Source organism: Zychaea mexicana, assembly GCF_025766255.1.
Source record: "Zychaea mexicana strain RSA 1403 chromosome Unknown BDB00scaffold_26, whole genome shotgun sequence".
Classification (NCBI taxonomy): domain Eukaryota; kingdom Fungi; phylum Mucoromycota; class Mucoromycetes; order Mucorales; family Lichtheimiaceae; genus Zychaea; species Zychaea mexicana.
The window spans coordinates 340,312-356,373 of NW_026516689.1; the positions used below are offsets into that span (position 1 = coordinate 340,312).

General features: G+C 41.2%; 8 protein-coding genes across 8 annotated transcripts; 3 read left to right on the forward strand and 5 right to left on the reverse strand.

The window, feature by feature from the left end:
• Positions 1 to 73: 73 nt before the first annotated feature.
• Positions 74 to 1,281, reverse strand: BDB00DRAFT_871229 (ubiquitin carboxyl-terminal hydrolase; the record flags this gene model as incomplete). Its single annotated transcript, XM_053126808.1, has 7 exons — positions 74 to 160; positions 224 to 349; positions 429 to 559; positions 643 to 870; positions 928 to 979; positions 1,096 to 1,107; positions 1,207 to 1,281. 7 exons carry the CDS (start codon positions 1,279 to 1,281, stop codon positions 74 to 76), a joined length of 711 nt encoding a protein of 236 aa, XP_052980942.1.
• A 149-nt stretch (positions 1,282 to 1,430) lies between these two features.
• Positions 1,431 to 2,709, reverse strand: BDB00DRAFT_817824 (peptidase C12, ubiquitin carboxyl-terminal hydrolase). The gene is made up of 5 exons (XM_053123099.1): positions 2,572 to 2,709; positions 2,464 to 2,475; positions 2,091 to 2,383; positions 1,874 to 2,004; positions 1,431 to 1,783 (listed from the first exon to the last, which is right to left on the reverse strand). Coding segments are annotated over exons 1-5 (639 nt in total). The 5' UTR covers positions 2,574 to 2,709; the 3' UTR covers positions 1,431 to 1,582.
• Positions 2,710 to 3,137: 428 nt separating this feature from the next.
• BDB00DRAFT_301422 (uncharacterized protein) lies at positions 3,138 to 6,642 on the forward strand. Its single transcript, XM_053116842.1, has 9 exons — positions 3,138 to 3,260; positions 3,374 to 3,589; positions 3,692 to 3,844; positions 3,931 to 4,300; positions 4,397 to 4,569; positions 4,648 to 4,718; positions 4,793 to 5,505; positions 5,606 to 5,928; positions 6,018 to 6,642. The coding sequence occupies exons 1-9, from the start codon at positions 3,164 to 3,166 to the stop codon at positions 6,584 to 6,586; spliced, it is 2,685 nt and encodes an 894-aa protein (XP_052980944.1). The 5' UTR covers positions 3,138 to 3,163; the 3' UTR covers positions 6,587 to 6,642.
• A 1-nt stretch (position 6,643) lies between these two features.
• On the forward strand, positions 6,644 to 7,242 carry BDB00DRAFT_301428 (uncharacterized protein). The gene is made up of 2 exons (XM_053116843.1): positions 6,644 to 6,866; positions 6,949 to 7,242. Exons 1-2 carry the CDS (start codon positions 6,782 to 6,784, stop codon positions 7,149 to 7,151), a joined length of 288 nt encoding a protein of 95 aa, XP_052980945.1. The 5' UTR covers positions 6,644 to 6,781; the 3' UTR covers positions 7,152 to 7,242.
• Positions 7,243 to 7,260: 18 nt separating this feature from the next.
• Positions 7,261 to 8,010, reverse strand: BDB00DRAFT_301432 (30S ribosomal protein S6). The gene is made up of 3 exons (XM_053116844.1): positions 7,888 to 8,010; positions 7,657 to 7,796; positions 7,261 to 7,562 (listed from the first exon to the last, which is right to left on the reverse strand). The coding sequence occupies exons 1-3, from the start codon at positions 7,933 to 7,935 to the stop codon at positions 7,412 to 7,414; spliced, it is 339 nt and encodes a 112-aa protein (XP_052980946.1). The 5' UTR covers positions 7,936 to 8,010; the 3' UTR covers positions 7,261 to 7,411.
• Positions 8,011 to 9,632: 1,622 nt separating this feature from the next.
• BDB00DRAFT_817838 (uncharacterized protein) lies at positions 9,633 to 9,896 on the reverse strand. Its single transcript, XM_053123100.1, has one exon. It carries the CDS (start codon positions 9,848 to 9,850, stop codon positions 9,680 to 9,682), a length of 171 nt encoding a protein of 56 aa, XP_052980947.1. The 5' UTR covers positions 9,851 to 9,896; the 3' UTR covers positions 9,633 to 9,679.
• Positions 9,866 to 10,561, reverse strand: BDB00DRAFT_787030 (uncharacterized protein; the record flags this gene model as incomplete). Its single annotated transcript, XM_053120660.1, has 1 exon — positions 9,866 to 10,561. The coding sequence occupies one exon, from the start codon at positions 10,559 to 10,561 to the stop codon at positions 9,866 to 9,868; it is 696 nt and encodes a 231-aa protein (XP_052980948.1).
• Positions 10,562 to 12,818: 2,257 nt separating this feature from the next.
• Positions 12,819 to 13,688, forward strand: BDB00DRAFT_817839 (uncharacterized protein). The gene has a single exon (XM_053123101.1). The coding sequence runs from the start codon at positions 12,844 to 12,846 to the stop codon at positions 13,606 to 13,608; it is 765 nt and encodes a 254-aa protein (XP_052980949.1). The 5' UTR covers positions 12,819 to 12,843; the 3' UTR covers positions 13,609 to 13,688.
• Positions 13,689 to 16,062: the final 2,374 nt, after the last annotated feature.

Below are 16,062 nucleotides of genomic sequence, written 5' to 3' on the forward strand. Positions count from 1 at the left end.
TTTGTTTGAGATTATTGTTTTTCTTCTGCATGGTAAATGTATGTGGTATCCACTGGTTCTTTTGTTTTTTCAGTCAGTCAGACTTTGACAAGGCCATAGCGCTGAAATCATGAACGGCAGAGTCGCGTTCGATATATTGGCGCAATATTTGTGCAGTGGACTATAATGATGTGTTTCATGTCAATGACCTGGCGTATGCGTATATGTGTGCAGATTTACTTACTTTGACGATATCCGAGCTGGGTCCATGGTTGATGGGGAATGCCTTGGAACCATCCAACTCATAGAGATTCCCATCCACTTCCGTAAACGCTACAAAATAGTGCCGATCCGAATCATCCAAACGTGGCTATATCACACATATGATGCAAAAGTTATATGACGAAGAACGAAAAACGAGTCTCTTTCTCTTTCCACATTATGCAAACCTCGGTTTGTCCGGACATGGCCGCATTCTTGTGAACGGTGGCCAACTGCGCACAGTTCTCCAACAGTCCAGCGCGTTCTTCAATTGTCATAGGCTCTGCCTGGGTGACAATGTCTTGAAACAATCCCGGACCTGAAAATAGATTAATCTTTTGGATCGAGAAAGAAGTACTACTTCCTGGTATACACACATACAAGTAGGGATTAAGGACTTACCAAGGACCTGTTTGTTGTTTGCGAGGGCGTGGATCAAGGCCATCATGCCACAAGCGTGTCCAATCGTTTGCTTGAAGTAAAGGACCTTTGGGCTGATATCTTGACCTTGTTGAGTCAACTTGACCTTTTCTTGCTGTCTGAACTTCTTGGCGCTGTCGGTCACGGGATATAAGAAAATGATAGCAGTGACAGGTCGTGGAATCATGCCGAGCGATTCTTCGTCGAAACCTGTTACAGTGTTATTGTAAGTACTAGCTCCTGTAACAGAAAGGATCTGATACATACCATAAATGTCATGGAAGCACCACGCCTTGTCGACACCATTTTCATGGATCATCTTTTATAATTAGAAGATATAGCATGATGTTTATGTAAGCATCCTTCTGGTTTGTTTTCTAGAAAAGGGTAGCTCTGTTATCGCTGCTATAATCTTATGTATAACACTATGTAAACCTTGTTCCAAACCTATTAAATATGCATAGTGTGTTGGTGTCAACATGCATTTCAAGAAACGTGGGTGGCTTCCTTTAGTTATTTGTGTCGGGTTTGAAACGATCAACTTACTTCGGGATTGCCTTCCAAACGGATCCACATTTGCTTTGGTTTTGGTCCAAGTGTGCAATCGGTTAGATTCTCCATTGCGCAGAATGCGATGATTGTGAAGCAGAGTAAAAAAAGCGAAAAAAGTATGTAACAGCGCGCGCAACACATCATGCGACAGATATACGCAATAAAATTGTTTGCCGTTTTTAGACATAAGAGGCCAGTTACAGTGCTGCGCAGTAGTAGTTATAATATCATATTTTTTTATTTGTCTTGAAAGACTTAAGGTTTGGATAAAACCATAGCACTGTAGTCTTGTCGATCTGGGTCGCGTTCCATGATCTGAAGGATCACACGAGCAGCGCACTAATCATCATTGATACGAATACCTTGTCAGTTATACTCTCACATGACTGGTTGCATACCAATGCAATGCAGCTGTTTCTACTACTACTTTTGCTGCTTCACCCTCCACAAGGTCGGTACACGGCCCATGGTTTATAGGAAACGGCTTGCCACCATCCAGCTCGTAAAGATCTCCATCCATCTCTGTGAAGCATGCATAATGGACTTCAACTTCCGCTTCGGCCGCTGGTGCCTATAATTATACGCATTATGTATGCAATGTCGTCAATAGAAAGCGAGTATATGATTTGTAGAAGCCAAGGCAGCTTTGTACGCTATATACCTGTGTTTCACCAGCTCTTCCAGCGGTTTCATGGACTGATGCAAGTTCATTGCTGGTTTCCAGTAAATCTACTCGTTCATCCACTGTCAAGTGCTGCGCCTTGTCAATTAAAGTACGGAACAAACCGGGTCCTTTATGGATTGCGGTATGCGCATATGGTACAGAACTTGATATTGATTAGTATGATGTTACCGAATGAAGATGTTGCCATACGTACCCACAATGTCGCTGTTATTTGCCAACGAGTGGATGAGTGCCATCATTCCGCATGCATTATGTATGGTTTGTTTAAAATACATAACGTGTGGACTAACAGTTTGGTCCTCCTTTATAATCCTTGCTTCTTGCTCTTTAACGTATTGTGCGTTTCCTTCTGCCATTGTAGGATATAAGAAATTTATGGCTTTTACTGGTCGAGGGATCAAACCGAGTAAGTCTGCGTCGAATCCATATACGTCGTTAAATGTCCAAGCTCGGTCAATACCGTTTTCATGGACAAGCTGTACATTGCTACAGAAATACACATGATAGGTCACTTAGATGTTTGTCCATGTTTTTACACTATACATAGTAGGCAGCCGCAGAAGTACCTTGTTCCACACCTATATATCGTATACAGAGATGAAAACATGGTGTTTTTTAAATATATTACAAACGGAATAAGTAATGCCATATAATATGATACGAAGATATCTTACATCTGGATTTCCTTCTAGAGGAATCCAAGAAAGACGCTGTTCCTGGACCATTATTTTGCTGTCAGAGTCACTTTCGATATGTTTTTGCTTTGTTGCTGCGACAGACATAGGAAGATAAAAGAGAAAAAAGAGAAAAAGAGAAGCCGGTGCCTTTCGACAGAATGACGCGTCACTTTTGTGTTCGAGCAGGACGGCGGTTTCCGTTTTTGACTCTTACCAGAATTTCGGTGCAACAACATCGCACAGATGTGTCTATTGACTATTACTGTATGATGACCGCTGCTGATATTACATGATTGCTACTTGATACTACTTCCAATTTCTCTCTTGATGTTTGATTAATTGTTTATGCTTTGCTTGGGATGATACTTTATAACTTTGTTACTGCTGTTACTGCTACGATAACAAGAGTATCTCTACTACTGTTGGCAAAACATGCTCAGTATATATTATTTAACAGAGAAAATCATAAGCAGAGAAATTATCATATCATTAAGCATTAGCAATGACAGAACTTGAAGTCCGATTTCACCTATAAAGCAATTTTAATCTGCCTCTTCGCTATTGTTTTTCTTGGAACTTTTTCGTGAATATGGAAAACAACAATGAACGAGATCATCTCAACAAGTTGTTATCCGATGCAGCGATCCTAGTAGCAGCTGAACGAGAAAACTCTGAAGAATCTCAAGGTTCATTTTGCTTCTTTTTTAATTCATTTCTGGCAAACGTTTTAAATGAAAAGCACACCAACACGCGGTTTTCCTGGACATATACATATGCATATATAATTGTGCATAACTAGCACAACAAAAGAAAACACTCGAAGAACAGCTTTCCTTGCGACTATTACGATTAGCCGTCTCTAAAGAACAAAAGAACAACGACGATCCAGAAACCATCGCTGCGACGCCAGTGGTAGCAGATCCAGGCAATGAAAAACGTGAATTCGTACAAAAGTGCCTAGATCTACTCGTTGCGATTCAAGCATCGCTTTTGTCAGTTATTGAAGACGAACAAGGTCAGCTTGAAAAAGAACCTCGGATTATTTTTCTTAAAGCCTCATCCGCCCTTCCTTTTGACTAGAAGAAAGATACTGAATGGTTATATGTCTGTTTAAAAGAACATACAGAACGCGAGTATATTGGCGTACGCGATCTACGACTTGTTCATACTCTGCTGCAAGTAATCATATCTTGGGGAATGTATCCATACTTTCAACCGGGAGTTGGCGTCCCACTATCAAAACGAGTCAAATCCGGCTACACCAACCATGGTAAAAACCGAGAAAAGAGAGATCTGCTGCTTGAAAATCAGCAGTAAAATCCAAATATGGCTGATACACTCCTCCTCTTTCTCCAGAGCTAGTGACACAGGAAGACCAATCAAAAACTTCATCATCAGCAGCATCTACAAAAGAAGGTATCACTCAACTACTACAAACGACCAGTGCATTAGTCGATTTGGTAGCAAGGACACAAAAAGTACCAGCAAGCAAAACCTATACCACCGTGGGATCGATTTTGTTGTCACGTCATTTACCAGATCTGTTTGCTGGATTATTGCAATTGGCATATGCTCCTGCGCCTAAACCTCGTAACACCAAATTAACACCGGCTAATATACCCAATGATCCATCCATGTTTTTGGCTTCTCAGGCCCAATACAACAATGTATTGACTCGCGCTGAACGTGATAAATGTGCTCGTATGTTTGCATGGCTATTTGAAAGGTCAGGATTTTAAGAAAGGATATGGGAGTGGAACGTACTGTGTTTATATTTTTGTGAAGAGCTGTATCTGATGAAATGATTTGCATAAAAAAATAGGGCAGATGTGCATCGCTGCATGGAATCTCTAATGTTGCTTTTGGGTACTTCTCCACTGCATCCAGTGCCTGCCTGGCTACGCAGTATATGTGGTCGGTTTCTCTCTAAGATACTTTTGCGCCCTAATGGCGTGGCTACCGTTATTGAGTTTACTGTCGGCGATGTAGACGATGGTAAGTTTGGTAGACAATAGGGAGAGGGAGAGAGAGCTGGTTATGAGCTAACTGGGTGCTTCTTCATGCTTGTTGCAGTATCCTTGGATCAGCTCGAAAAAGTCTCAAAACTCATTCTCGCTGTACCTCAGCAAATGCCTTCTGTCGAGGTTCGTACATTTTTTTGCATGGTTAAAATGATATGACTCTTTTTCATGAATTACCAACGCTGGAGTTCTTTTAGAGCTATTATACTGTCATTGCACCACAATTCCTTACTTTGCTGAGAGAAAGTGTCAGTAGCCCCAAACCACATCTATCCACGCGTCAAGTTGTCACATTCATCATTGGACGGATGATTTCCTCACACACAAGTTTGTCAAAGAAGCTCATTGTCGACAACGTTACTGGACCACTTGCGAATAGCTGGGATCAAGTCGAGGAAGACATGGAGGACGACGAAGATATTGAAGCAATGTCAGAAGAAGGTGTTCAAGAACTCTTAAAGATCCTGCATCAAATGATGGTTGGTGGCGAGCCATCACCCGTTGTGATCCATACATTTTTAAATGATGCTGTTGTACCGCTTTACCATCTGTACGATTTCGCCATCAAGTCCAAATCCGGTCTGCGCGAGACCGTTCTAGATATCCTTGTCACTTATTTCCGTATCATGTCACCGGGCGAGATTCTGCGTGATCTGAAAACGATTGTGCTATCCAAGAGGGATTTAGCTGGTGCGCGACAAGCCTATTTCGCAGCAGGACCGTCGGGTGGTGTTGTTCTTCGTATGAGCAAAGCACTGCGACCGCTGGCCGGCAATCAGCTTCCAATTGATCCAGCAGTGATGATAGAATTTATCCAAAAGACAAACAGCCCAGATCTTTGTGGCGATTTCTTTCTATTCCTGCTCAACGAGTATACCAGTCTGCAAACATTATCTGCTGATCCAAGATTGTAAGTATTCTTTTTCTGCGCATGCGCTCGCGACAAATGGTTATAAGTTCAAGGATGCTATATCAGACTATTAAGTTGCTAATGATGTCCTTATCTTAAGGATGCTATTGATATTACAATTGATCGTGGGTATGCAGGATTCGCTAGGAACTGAAATTCTTTCGAAACCCGAACAGATCCTGGCATTTGCGAACAATGTCGTCACGGACTATGCCGATCGTCTTGAAGAAGCCAAAAATCATTACACAAACAGCAATAACAGCGCAAAAAACTTATCCAGTGCTACAGCAACAGTAGATATCACCAGTATAGTATCGGATGAGGATCGACAATTCATGGACAATATACCCACCGAAGAAGACATTGAAAATGACTTAGAGTCATTAATCATGTCTATCAATTTATTACGGGCAGTTATGCATGGTAAAAAACGGTTTTTTTCTCTACTTGTGTTTCATGTAACTAAAATAAGGGACGACGAACTAATAGTTTATTGGTTTTTCATTTTTTAGAAAACGAAGAGCTATCACCACGATCAAGCCAACTACTAGAAAGTTCGATTGCTCCGTTAAAACAACTCGAATCATACAAGATCCATGAACTCCAGGAACCGGTTCACGAAGTGTTGCTGGCCATCACCTCGTACATTTCGGCACAGAAAATGACTGGTAGAAGCAAAAAAGGCAAAGGCACCGCTGACCAAGAAGAATCAGAGCAAAAGTTCCTGGATGCTATGCGAGCGTTACAGGATGATCTCTTGCCCGTGCGTGCACATGGTATTGGTATCCTACGTGACCTAGTTCTTGCTAAAGATCCACTTGTGTCCTCTGGACCAGCACTCGACAATCTGCTCGATATTTTTGTGCGGTTAATACAGGATGAGGACAGTTACATCTACCTAAATGCGATCAAGGGCCTGTCTGCCCTTACGGATATCCATGGCAACAAGATCATTGAGAAGCTGGGAGCGACTTATGCTGACGAGAAAGAAAGTTTGGATAACCGGTTACGGGTTGGTGAAGCGCTCCTGCAGACAGTACAACGATCTGGAGATGCATTGAGCTTATATGGTAAGCGGTAACATTTGATTTTGGAAAATTGTCATAGTAACGCGATCCGTGGTAGAGCATTAAACTCATAATATGGGGAACCGAATCTTTTTGTAGTGGGTGGTTTGATCAAGCCACTCGAGACAGTGCTAGCCCGACGACAGGTGGATAAGCATTTACGTGTATCCGCACTATCTATTTTGAGTACTGCTTGTCAGACATCTCCCATGGCACTTGAGAGATTCATGCAACCGCTGACAAATTGGGTACTCAACATTCTCGAGTTTGAAGAAGAAACTGAAATTCGGCGAGGTAAACTCAATCATATTAAGAATATGAAAATAACACGCCACATCTCTGACAATCCACGCATACATGCAAAATTCATATGTAGCTGCCACCGTCCTGATACTATCTCTGTTCCGTGGCCTTGCCTCTGACACCTTGTACCAATTTCCTCCGGAAGAACTTCGTCGCACATATCGATCCCTTCGTTATATCGAAGACACCGACCCTGATGAACTGACAAGAGGTCATGCTCGTACCGCACTAAGTGACTTGGATGTGATTATGCGACGAGAACTTTTTGAGAAATAAAATCATGATCCACCAATTATCCCAATCCATTGTTTCCACAGCGACCAATTACTATTTATCAGTATTGGAACATGCCTTATTTTTTTTATCGTGATACTTTTTCTGTTCGAGAATGCGTAAGGAAGAAAGACAGTCTAAAGAAACTATATTATTTACAAGAGTAACTTTTTTAGGGTAGGTTTCGCTGGTGTGTGTGTGTGTGTGTGCATTTTGTATGTTGGTGTCGATGTGTGTTGTATGTATAAATATGTCATGATACGTTATTTGCTTTTGTCAGGTCGAGCAATGACAGTATCGAGCTTGTCACCCAACTTAACGAACGTGTGTCGAAGAACGCGCGAATCAACCAATAACTTTTTGCCCAAGTCTTGTACGATCAGCGGATTGGCATCAAAGTGCATGATCCAGTACCTGGTAAATAAACAATTACTTTTAGTTTCCATACTACCATTTCAAGTCTCTAATAAAACCTAATAAAAGTAAAAACTTAATAATGATAACGTACTGGCCATCTGTGAAATATTCTTGATGTCTCTTGATACGATGGGGAAGCTTCTTTTCACCCCAGTTGTCAAAACCTCGAACAACACCACCTCGATTCAGAACCTGGGTGGCAGAGGTCTTGACGAGATCCTTCAAATTGCTCTAGAGAAATAAATTTTGAGTGTTACAATTGTAAATATCCTTTCCTTTTATAAAGTAGAAACACAAATGGTTTCATTCAAGTGTATTTTACCTCTGCAAGCGTTGATCGCGCAATGCACACCAGCTCGTAAAATGGCATGTTTATATAAATGTGTGTAGAGAAACGAGTGACAAAAGTCCAGCAGCAGCTGAGTATAGAAAAAAACAAAAAAACAGTTCGGAAGTGCCAGGCATGGACTACCCCGCTTCCTGCCTCTTAATTCTCCATAATGGATCTCAGTCTAGTAGCAATAGCAGATGGATCAACAAAAATGTGCAAATAGCAGTATCACTATGATGCTTTCTTTATTGCTATCGGATAGATAAAGTTTGATACTTCTTCAATAATTCCATGTCTTGACGTGTTAACCCTTCGACATTTCGCAAGACTATTGATTTCAAATTTGCCTTGCTTCGTAGAATAGCCACAAGCAGGTGGCCGACATTGGATAACTGCATGTTACCTAGTTCGAGCGCTGACAGCAATGGAAGGTTTCCTAGCAAGCGTATGAGCTCATTGGCCGAAGATGCCACCTCCTCTTGTATGGCTTTGCTTTTGTACAAATCAACAGAAAAAGAATGTAGACTTTTGATCTTTGCAGCTTGTAGCAATGCTTGGCAAGTAAATCCTTGGCAATCGATGATATGCAGAGCATCCAAGCTGCTGACTGGTGTGGCTACTGTCGCTGATAATGTAGTTGTAGCTGCTACCGATGATGATGATGATGATGAAGATAACGAGCGTTGACCAACACCCGTCCCCGAAATTTCTTGTTCTTCAGCCACCATCACGTAATGTTCCATCAAGCGCTCATAAAAGTCTTGATCAAGTATATAAAAACTGTCCATATGTAGTGTTGAAAGTTTGGTTAGCTGCATCAAAGCTTGGAGCAGATTCTGAACATGCTCTGCATCAACAGAAATTTCACGTATGTTCATATCCGTGCGATCGGCTCCCAAATGGAGCCATTCGAGGCGAGGAAAACAGCGCAGCATGTCCGGAAGCTGCTGATAAAATCCAAGACAGCCATTATTAACTTGAAGATGCGTCATTTGATTCATGGTGAAAGAAGAGAAAGGACGCCAATCAGCTACTGTAGTTGCACGACTAAGGACATCCATTGAAAGCGACATCTTTCGCAGAGTGTCACGACCGTTTGCCAACCGCTGAGATAAGAACCTTGCTGAGCGGATAGGATCAACAATCATGCAGCGTAGTCCACTTTGTCTTTGACTGGCTGCGATACTAGTCGTCGTAGTTGCTGTTGATTTTGTAAAAGTGCCCAAATCATTACCACGGTCGTCGTCGTCATCGTCCTGCATGTGTTCGTTGTTGTAGGCAGACTCCGGATGAAAAGGAAGTGGGACATATAACGAACCATACCGGATTTCTTCCAACTTGGGACAATTGTCACCAAGCACGGTCAATAGATCGTCTCCAGAAACGTGCCTGCTGCAGTAGAGCAAAAGCAAGTATCGCAGGTGAGGTACATACGGAAAAACGGGTCGTAACGATTCCATCAGTAACGGTGACATGGGCCAACGACAGACAATGCTTAAAGTGTCCAATATAAACGGCTCACTGTTGTTGTTATCATTTTGAATTCCGTTTAGTTGATGAGATGCGTCGGCAAGCGAGTAAACGTTAAGGCGAATGCATTTCAGATATCGACAAATGGACAGTAGTCGTCCAAGTGAAACAGCTACGAATGATTGTGACCTTAGGTCCAGTTCGGTCAACGTGAAAGATATGCCAGATAATGCGCTATACAGAGACTTTCTCAAAGGAAGGTCAGCCTCGGTGTTCTCTCCTAGACATCGGCATAAGAGGGGAAACGTTATTGTCATTGCCAAAAACAGTGGTCTTTAGACGGCCGGTTTATCCCATCTATCACTTTTCTTTTTCTTCTTTGATAAATGCAGATGTGAACTGTATACCCACACATACACCCTCTTAAACATACACATACACGCTTCTTACTCCTTTCACACTGATCACCAGAGTACGTCATCATTACGTACGAGCAATATTACATACCGTTGTCTTGGATAATGAGTGCTTCTAGGCTTGCAAAGTCGACATTGCCCGACGCCATCGCCTTGAGCGCATTGAGGTGTCGATGGATTTTTCCAGGTTGTGCATGAATATATAGCGTGCCAATATGCTCGGACACGGCAAACAGAGTCTGGCGCACCATTGTCATCTTGCCGCTGCCGTTGAGAGTTACGTATCTCCAAAGCTCCTTACAGCTCAAAAGTTTGTAGCGCCAGGAACGAGAAACGAATAGACAACGTATGGCAGTTTTGGTCTCCATGTAGATGGCGATATTGCATACGAGCTCATATGGACACTGAGCTATAAAGTCGATACGTCGATCCAATCGTGTTTTGGCAGCGTCGATTTGTTGTTGAATTACAAGTTGATGATCTGCAGGGACAGCGCGTAAACCTTGTTCGAGTACCGAAATGGCTTCTTGCTGGTTTCCTTGATATGAAAAAAGTCTGCCAACAAGAACATAATTGTTTGGATCTTGCGAGCCGGCTTTTATTCTTTCTTGGGCCTCAGATAATTCTTCGGAGAGGAGTTTGTACGTCGATGCCCTTCTTGTTGCTGTTACTGCGGCTGCCGTCACTGCTGCTGTCTGTGTGGACCTGAAGCTGCTCTCCGGTTGTTGTCGCACGTTATTTCTATGGTCTTGATCGCGGTCTTCATTGCTTTCCGACATTGCGATGAATTGTTGCTGATTAAGCTACTTGATTGATTTTGAAATGAGCTTTGTACAGTTGGAAAAAACCGTGTTAAATTTGGGATGTGGTGATCGAAAATATAATGTTCCCGCATGAAAAATTGAAGTCTGTGATACTCAGCAAAACAATGCACTACTTTCCTTAGATCGATGACCAAAATATATGCAGCAATAACAGTACATAGGATTTGATATATACTCATACTTCAAATATCAATTTACGAATGTACATTTTCATTGTGATACTTACGTGAGTATGATACGATCAATGCCAACAAACTTTTATACCATTTCTACGTATCTAATACAACTTCTTTTTCGAATACCTTCCTTACGGCAACTTTCCCCCCGCATATTTAATCAATGCTGGACCCAAGGTCTACTTTGAAAAGATTTTCAAACGCACTAATTTTGAGCATCTTTTTCGTTCAGTATAAATTTATGCAGTTCTAGGGTTGATAACTCTGGTAGTTGGCCGATACATTGCGTGAACTCCTCTAAATGTTTGTTCTTCAACCGTTTCCTGTAAAAGTTTTCAATTGCAATGGTGAGATGTCGAAGCCTGTTGATTTCTGCCACAGGTAGTAAAGTAGCTCGTGTCAGGCCGATACATCCTTAGTAATGCAAGTGGCGTATATTGGCCCCTCGCTCAGCATCTTGTTGTTGTCGCATAATCAAGTACTGTCTTTGACCGCGTACATTAAACTCGTCGGAAATACACGCTTGTCAGCTTGCCTAGCTCTGTCGTGGCTAGAAATACATTGTCTCGAACGTTTCGATCCTCCGGGTTAGTGTCGAGCATATGCCACGGGCTGTGCTGCAAGTGTAACGATCTCAGAGCAAGCAAATGGTGTAGAATAAAAGGAATTTTGTCCGTAAAAGGCATGACATCTCCGTTTTGTATCGTAAAGTAGTCAGTTGGTTCAAGGTAACGGATGAAAGATGTTCATGTCCAAGCAAACTAGAGCTGTACATGACATGTTGAGCACCAGTGTTTGGAGCGTATCACAGCTTTTCAGTAAAGGAGTAGCCAAGGGTAGCGCTGATCGAACGTTGCGCATAATCTAACCGTAATTGACCTATTGTCATTTGCTGTTTGGAGTACAACCAAATGCCTCTTCCCTGAAGACATCAGATGATGCGGAACAATGGACACGTTCGACAAATTTGCTTATAAAACGGGAACACCTGGAAGAATCTTGGTCCATTGACCTGTCGAGCGATATCGAGTGCCAAACAGGTGGATGTTCCAACAATTTGCTTCTACCTAGGACTGACATCTAAACACTTTAATAGAGTTTCATGATTTGAGCGATCTCATTGGCAATGTTGCAGAAAATTTCTATTGGGTATTCGGTAAAGAAATCGATCTTCGAACCAACTGTGATTTAGCAGCAGCAAATCGTTGTTGAAGAATGAAGTGGTGTCTTGCAGCAGAAACAGCGCTGAAACCTTATTCGAGCACAGATATAGCTTCTTGTTGGATTCAATGTCACGAATAAGTTTGCTCGCAAGGACATAGCCGTTTGAAATTTGTGAATCGCTTTGGATCATAGAGCTAACCCTTCAGGAAGAGTTTTGTATGTCGTCGCTACTGTTGGTATTGTTGCCGAATTTTTAGGTGGAACTAAGAATCAATGGTCATTGCTTGACTCAGCGGAGGCATGCTAGCACCATTGTCAGTTGCTGTCGAGAGTACCGCCATTTCGTCAGACTGAGTCGGTTGTTGGGGATGCAACGTGCAGTTATTAAATCGATCGCGTTTTTCTATAGTTACTATAAGCGCCCGTAAACACTTGGCACTCATTCTTGGCTCCGATTTTTTTTGTTAAATGCATTGTTAGTCGTAGCTTCGTGTATGTGAACGCCCTTTTCCATTCAAGAAAGTCAGTTTTTTATACTATTACAAGCTTTGGCGAGACGAGAAAGTGAAAGGTAATGTTAAGCGAGCGTCACCAGGTTATATAATTCGCAATTTGTAGTGCTGTCCCGCTGTACTTGACCCTCAATAGTCATGACTTGTAGAAAGCAAACAAATGATCCTTAATCGTTGAGAGGTATCAGATACCATAACTGCGCAATTTCCCGCCAATGACGGTGAAATGCTAACAATAATATTGGAAAGTTACACAGAAGCGCAGCTTCTTTTCTCGGCGTACCATGGTCCCAATTGTACGACGAAGGTTCTTATTTATCACGTTTTCTTGATTTCCAGCTCGCTTTTCATCCTTTCTTTCTTTCCTACATAAGCAACCTTCTATATGTACACATATCTAAACACTGCTCTTGCAGTATTACGATTAATCATCTTTGCACAATTCTTCGTGGCAACAAAAAGCAAACGTACTGATTATTACTACATCTGGCTCCCAGCAATCGCAACATGGGCACAAGACGGCTTTACTTTATACTATTACTACTACGTAAACCCAGATGATAAAGAGAAAGACCAGATGATGCCCTATCAAACCAAGGAGCTACTTTATATCAAGATATTGCTTTTGTTTTTCGCCATATGGAAATACGCTTTATACGCTCCATTCGCTCAAGCAGTCCAAGCCAAGAACTTCCCCTGGCGGGTGATAACGTTTTTCGTTTGCATTTATTCTATTGGCGTATTGAAGTTCTCGTTCGATATACGAGGCAGCCCTTTCGATCATTTTCCATTCCCGTGGTTAAATTTCAGTATGTTCAATCGCATTCTTGATTGTATGTTGTTTGTCCATGCCATGTACTCTGTATCGACACCTGATGGTATCAAGAACAATCCTTCGTTCCTGATGTTCGGATGCCTTATTACATTGCTACCCCTCAATTCAAGTCTTCAGGCACTCGTCTTATTGCTACCCAAGCCATTGATTTCCACCGCATGGATGGCATCCCTAATATGCATTCTTTCTTTTGCTCTCTCGTATGAGGGCGCCTTGGTGCGTCAAATGATTGTCGAAGCAAGGCAGGACAAATTTGAATGGCCTGAAGTTTCACATGATCATGTAGAAGATAAAAAAGATCATAATTTTGTATAAAAAAGGGATGCATGCACAATTTGTATATACAGTACGTGAAATAAAACTATTTGGTTCCCCGAGCAGAAAACTGATCATTGCTCTAAGTTTATTATAAGCTCAACTTTGCCTCTTCACATGTATGTTTAAACACATATGTACATGCCATCGTTTTGTTGCATAGATATGTACATTGAACATTTTCTCTTTTATATGCTTCGTCAAATACTTACCTCTTATGAGCCAGGCTCCAACATTTATATTCAACAATATTTGCCAAGTTTCGTATAAAACTTATTTATAATGTATTCTCTTCTATAGACTCTTTCCTGATAAATTCTCTCTATTACTGTGTATCGTTAGCAGCACATATTATGGTTCGTTAATGAGACAATCAGCATTACAACAAGAATTTCTTACTCCTGCAATACGACACGCCAGCAGAAATACCAAAACAGAACCACGAGATGGATGAGGTTCAATTGTACGAAATTATTGATAAGGGCGAAGAAGAAGGAGGAGAGGAAGAGAATGAAGAACACCGAAGAATTATGGTATCCATGATGAAGCTGATGACGATGACGAGGATCAAGTCGGTAATGACAACTTGGATTCATGAGGTATACCTCAGTTCTTCGATTGATAGGAAATTTTATATACTAGTTTCTATTACTGCAAACACATAATATATGCAAACATGTCCTCCACCAATTAATAAGATATTACATTAATACATAGCGCCATTGTTTGGATTGTCTAAGGTCAGCAGCCAGTATATACACGATACACAAAATAAAAGCAGTGCAATACCACGAGCTCATTAATGTAATTTGTAGTTATTGTACCCATGTCATGAAGAATGAGAACATAGACAAAGGGCTCCTGCTTTTTTATTGCTGAGAAATTTGAAATGAATCAGAGGAGTCAAAGGCGACTGAAACACTTCCTACCTTAACCGTGCTATCAAGTGTGTGTGAGAGAAAGAGAGGGAACGAGGACAATCAAGATAAGCACAAGAAGAATGGAGTTAGTACTAATAAGGAAAGAAACAAGAAGTTTGTTAAGTTGCACTTCTTACAACTCAAATTCTCGGATATTAGCATCATACAGTATCTTTGGTCGATACGGCAACCCACTTTTTCAGTGAGGCAGCGTCTGTTATTCTGACTTTATTTGTAAGTGTCTGCTGTTTCAGGAGCATATATTATAATACATAGCAGCAAGAAAAAAAGAAGAGTGTAGAGTGGGAAGAAAACCATCCGCGGCATGTCTGAGCTTTACGCTAAATATATAATATAGTAAACGGTTACACGTCATCCGCATGGTTATTGTTATACCACGCGAGCTTCTTATGGGTAAGACCGACAACTTCTTTTTGGCAAGCTGCAGGTGTCAAGCAAAGAAGGATAGGTGCGGTAGCTGTTGAGTATCTTCTTCTACGCGAGTAATGACGCATAATAATATGTGACTTATCATGATGGCCTTGCTACAATCTTTTCATGATAGTTACAATGTATCTCATTGGTGGTTGTTTCACGATATTGTAAGCATGTTGAGATAAAGATGACACGCAGGATCCCACTTGTATTGTTGGCTTGACGTTCTCACGGGTTGCACCTGTCACTTTCCTTTTTGGGCACAAAGCACGATTCATGTTCAAAAGAGTGGAAGTCCTTTGTATATCATCGAGACTAATAGACTTTTCTAGATCAGATAGTTGTGGGCGTGGGGCAGGTTGTCCATGGAAAGAGATTAAATACAAACTAAGAAGGGTAGAGAAGCAGGAGAAGGTGTTGAATACATATAGTGAATCAACTACAAAGAAAATGAAACCCACCAATATACATATGCATGTGCACACAAAGTACCAAGATACGGCATTCTCGTATCGTAGTATCATAGCAGCTAGTTTAACGATCTTGAGGGAGAATGCAACTGTAACCAATGATACACTGTTACTATGTCTGCTATGTAATTAAAAATAATACCTGATAAAATGATACATGCTTAAAAATTTTACGATTTTAAATACACAATAATCATTTATATATAGATCTTTCTAAAACTGCCAAGAAAATGACAAATTTGGAAACAAGTCCCTCATGAAGAAGATGAAAATGAAGAAAAGAAAGACAAAGACAAACAGAGAGTGTGAAAAAAGGTGGGGTATATCCTAATCTACGCCCAGCGAGAAATAGTGGATGCTAGCTGATAATAACAATAATAACATGATGATAATAATGAGAGTGGAAATGAACTAAGGGGATGTAGATGAGAAGAAAGAAAGGAATAAGTAGATATGGAATAATAATAAGTGGGTAAGGAGGATTGATGTGAATGAGGAAACAGGGTGTGTAATATATGGCATAACCAGATGCATAAATATCGGCCTCTTCTTCCCCGCTAATCTTTCCAACCAATAAAAGGTCTGCCCTGATTGAGCTTGCTCCTCGTTGGCTTTTTTTTTTGGTTTTT

Coding starts and splice junctions, on each gene's coding strand:
- BDB00DRAFT_817824 (XM_053123099.1), bottom strand. Junction 2,005..2,090: donor AAATAACAGCGACATTGTGG/GTACGTATGGCA, acceptor CAATCCATAAAG/GACCCGGTTTGTTCCGTACT. Junction 1,784..1,873: donor GAAGAGCTGGTGAAACACAG/GTATATAGCGTA, acceptor GTATAATTATAG/GCACCAGCGGCCGAAGCGGA.
- BDB00DRAFT_301422 (XM_053116842.1), top strand. CDS start 3,164: ATGGAAAACAACAATGAACGAGATCATCTCAACAAGTTGTTATCCGAT. Junction 4,570..4,647: donor TGTCGGCGATGTAGACGATG/GTAAGTTTGGTA, acceptor TGCTTGTTGCAG/TATCCTTGGATCAGCTCGAA. Junction 5,929..6,017: donor ATTACGGGCAGTTATGCATG/GTAAAAAACGGT, acceptor TTCATTTTTTAG/AAAACGAAGAGCTATCACCA.
- BDB00DRAFT_301428 (XM_053116843.1), top strand. CDS start 6,782: ATGGCACTTGAGAGATTCATGCAACCGCTGACAAATTGGGTACTCAAC. Junction 6,867..6,948: donor AGAAACTGAAATTCGGCGAG/GTAAACTCAATC, acceptor ATTCATATGTAG/CTGCCACCGTCCTGATACTA.
- BDB00DRAFT_301432 (XM_053116844.1), bottom strand. CDS start 7,935: ATGCCATTTTACGAGCTGGTGTGCATTGCGCGATCAACGCTTGCAGAG. Junction 7,797..7,887: donor CGCGATCAACGCTTGCAGAG/GTAAAATACACT, acceptor TTATTTCTCTAG/AGCAATTTGAAGGATCTCGT. Junction 7,563..7,656: donor GAATATTTCACAGATGGCCA/GTACGTTATCAT, acceptor TTTATTTACCAG/GTACTGGATCATGCACTTTG.
- BDB00DRAFT_817838 (XM_053123100.1), bottom strand. CDS start 9,850: ATGATGACGTACTCTGGTGATCAGTGTGAAAGGAGTAAGAAGCGTGTA.
- BDB00DRAFT_817839 (XM_053123101.1), top strand. CDS start 12,844: ATGTACACATATCTAAACACTGCTCTTGCAGTATTACGATTAATCATC.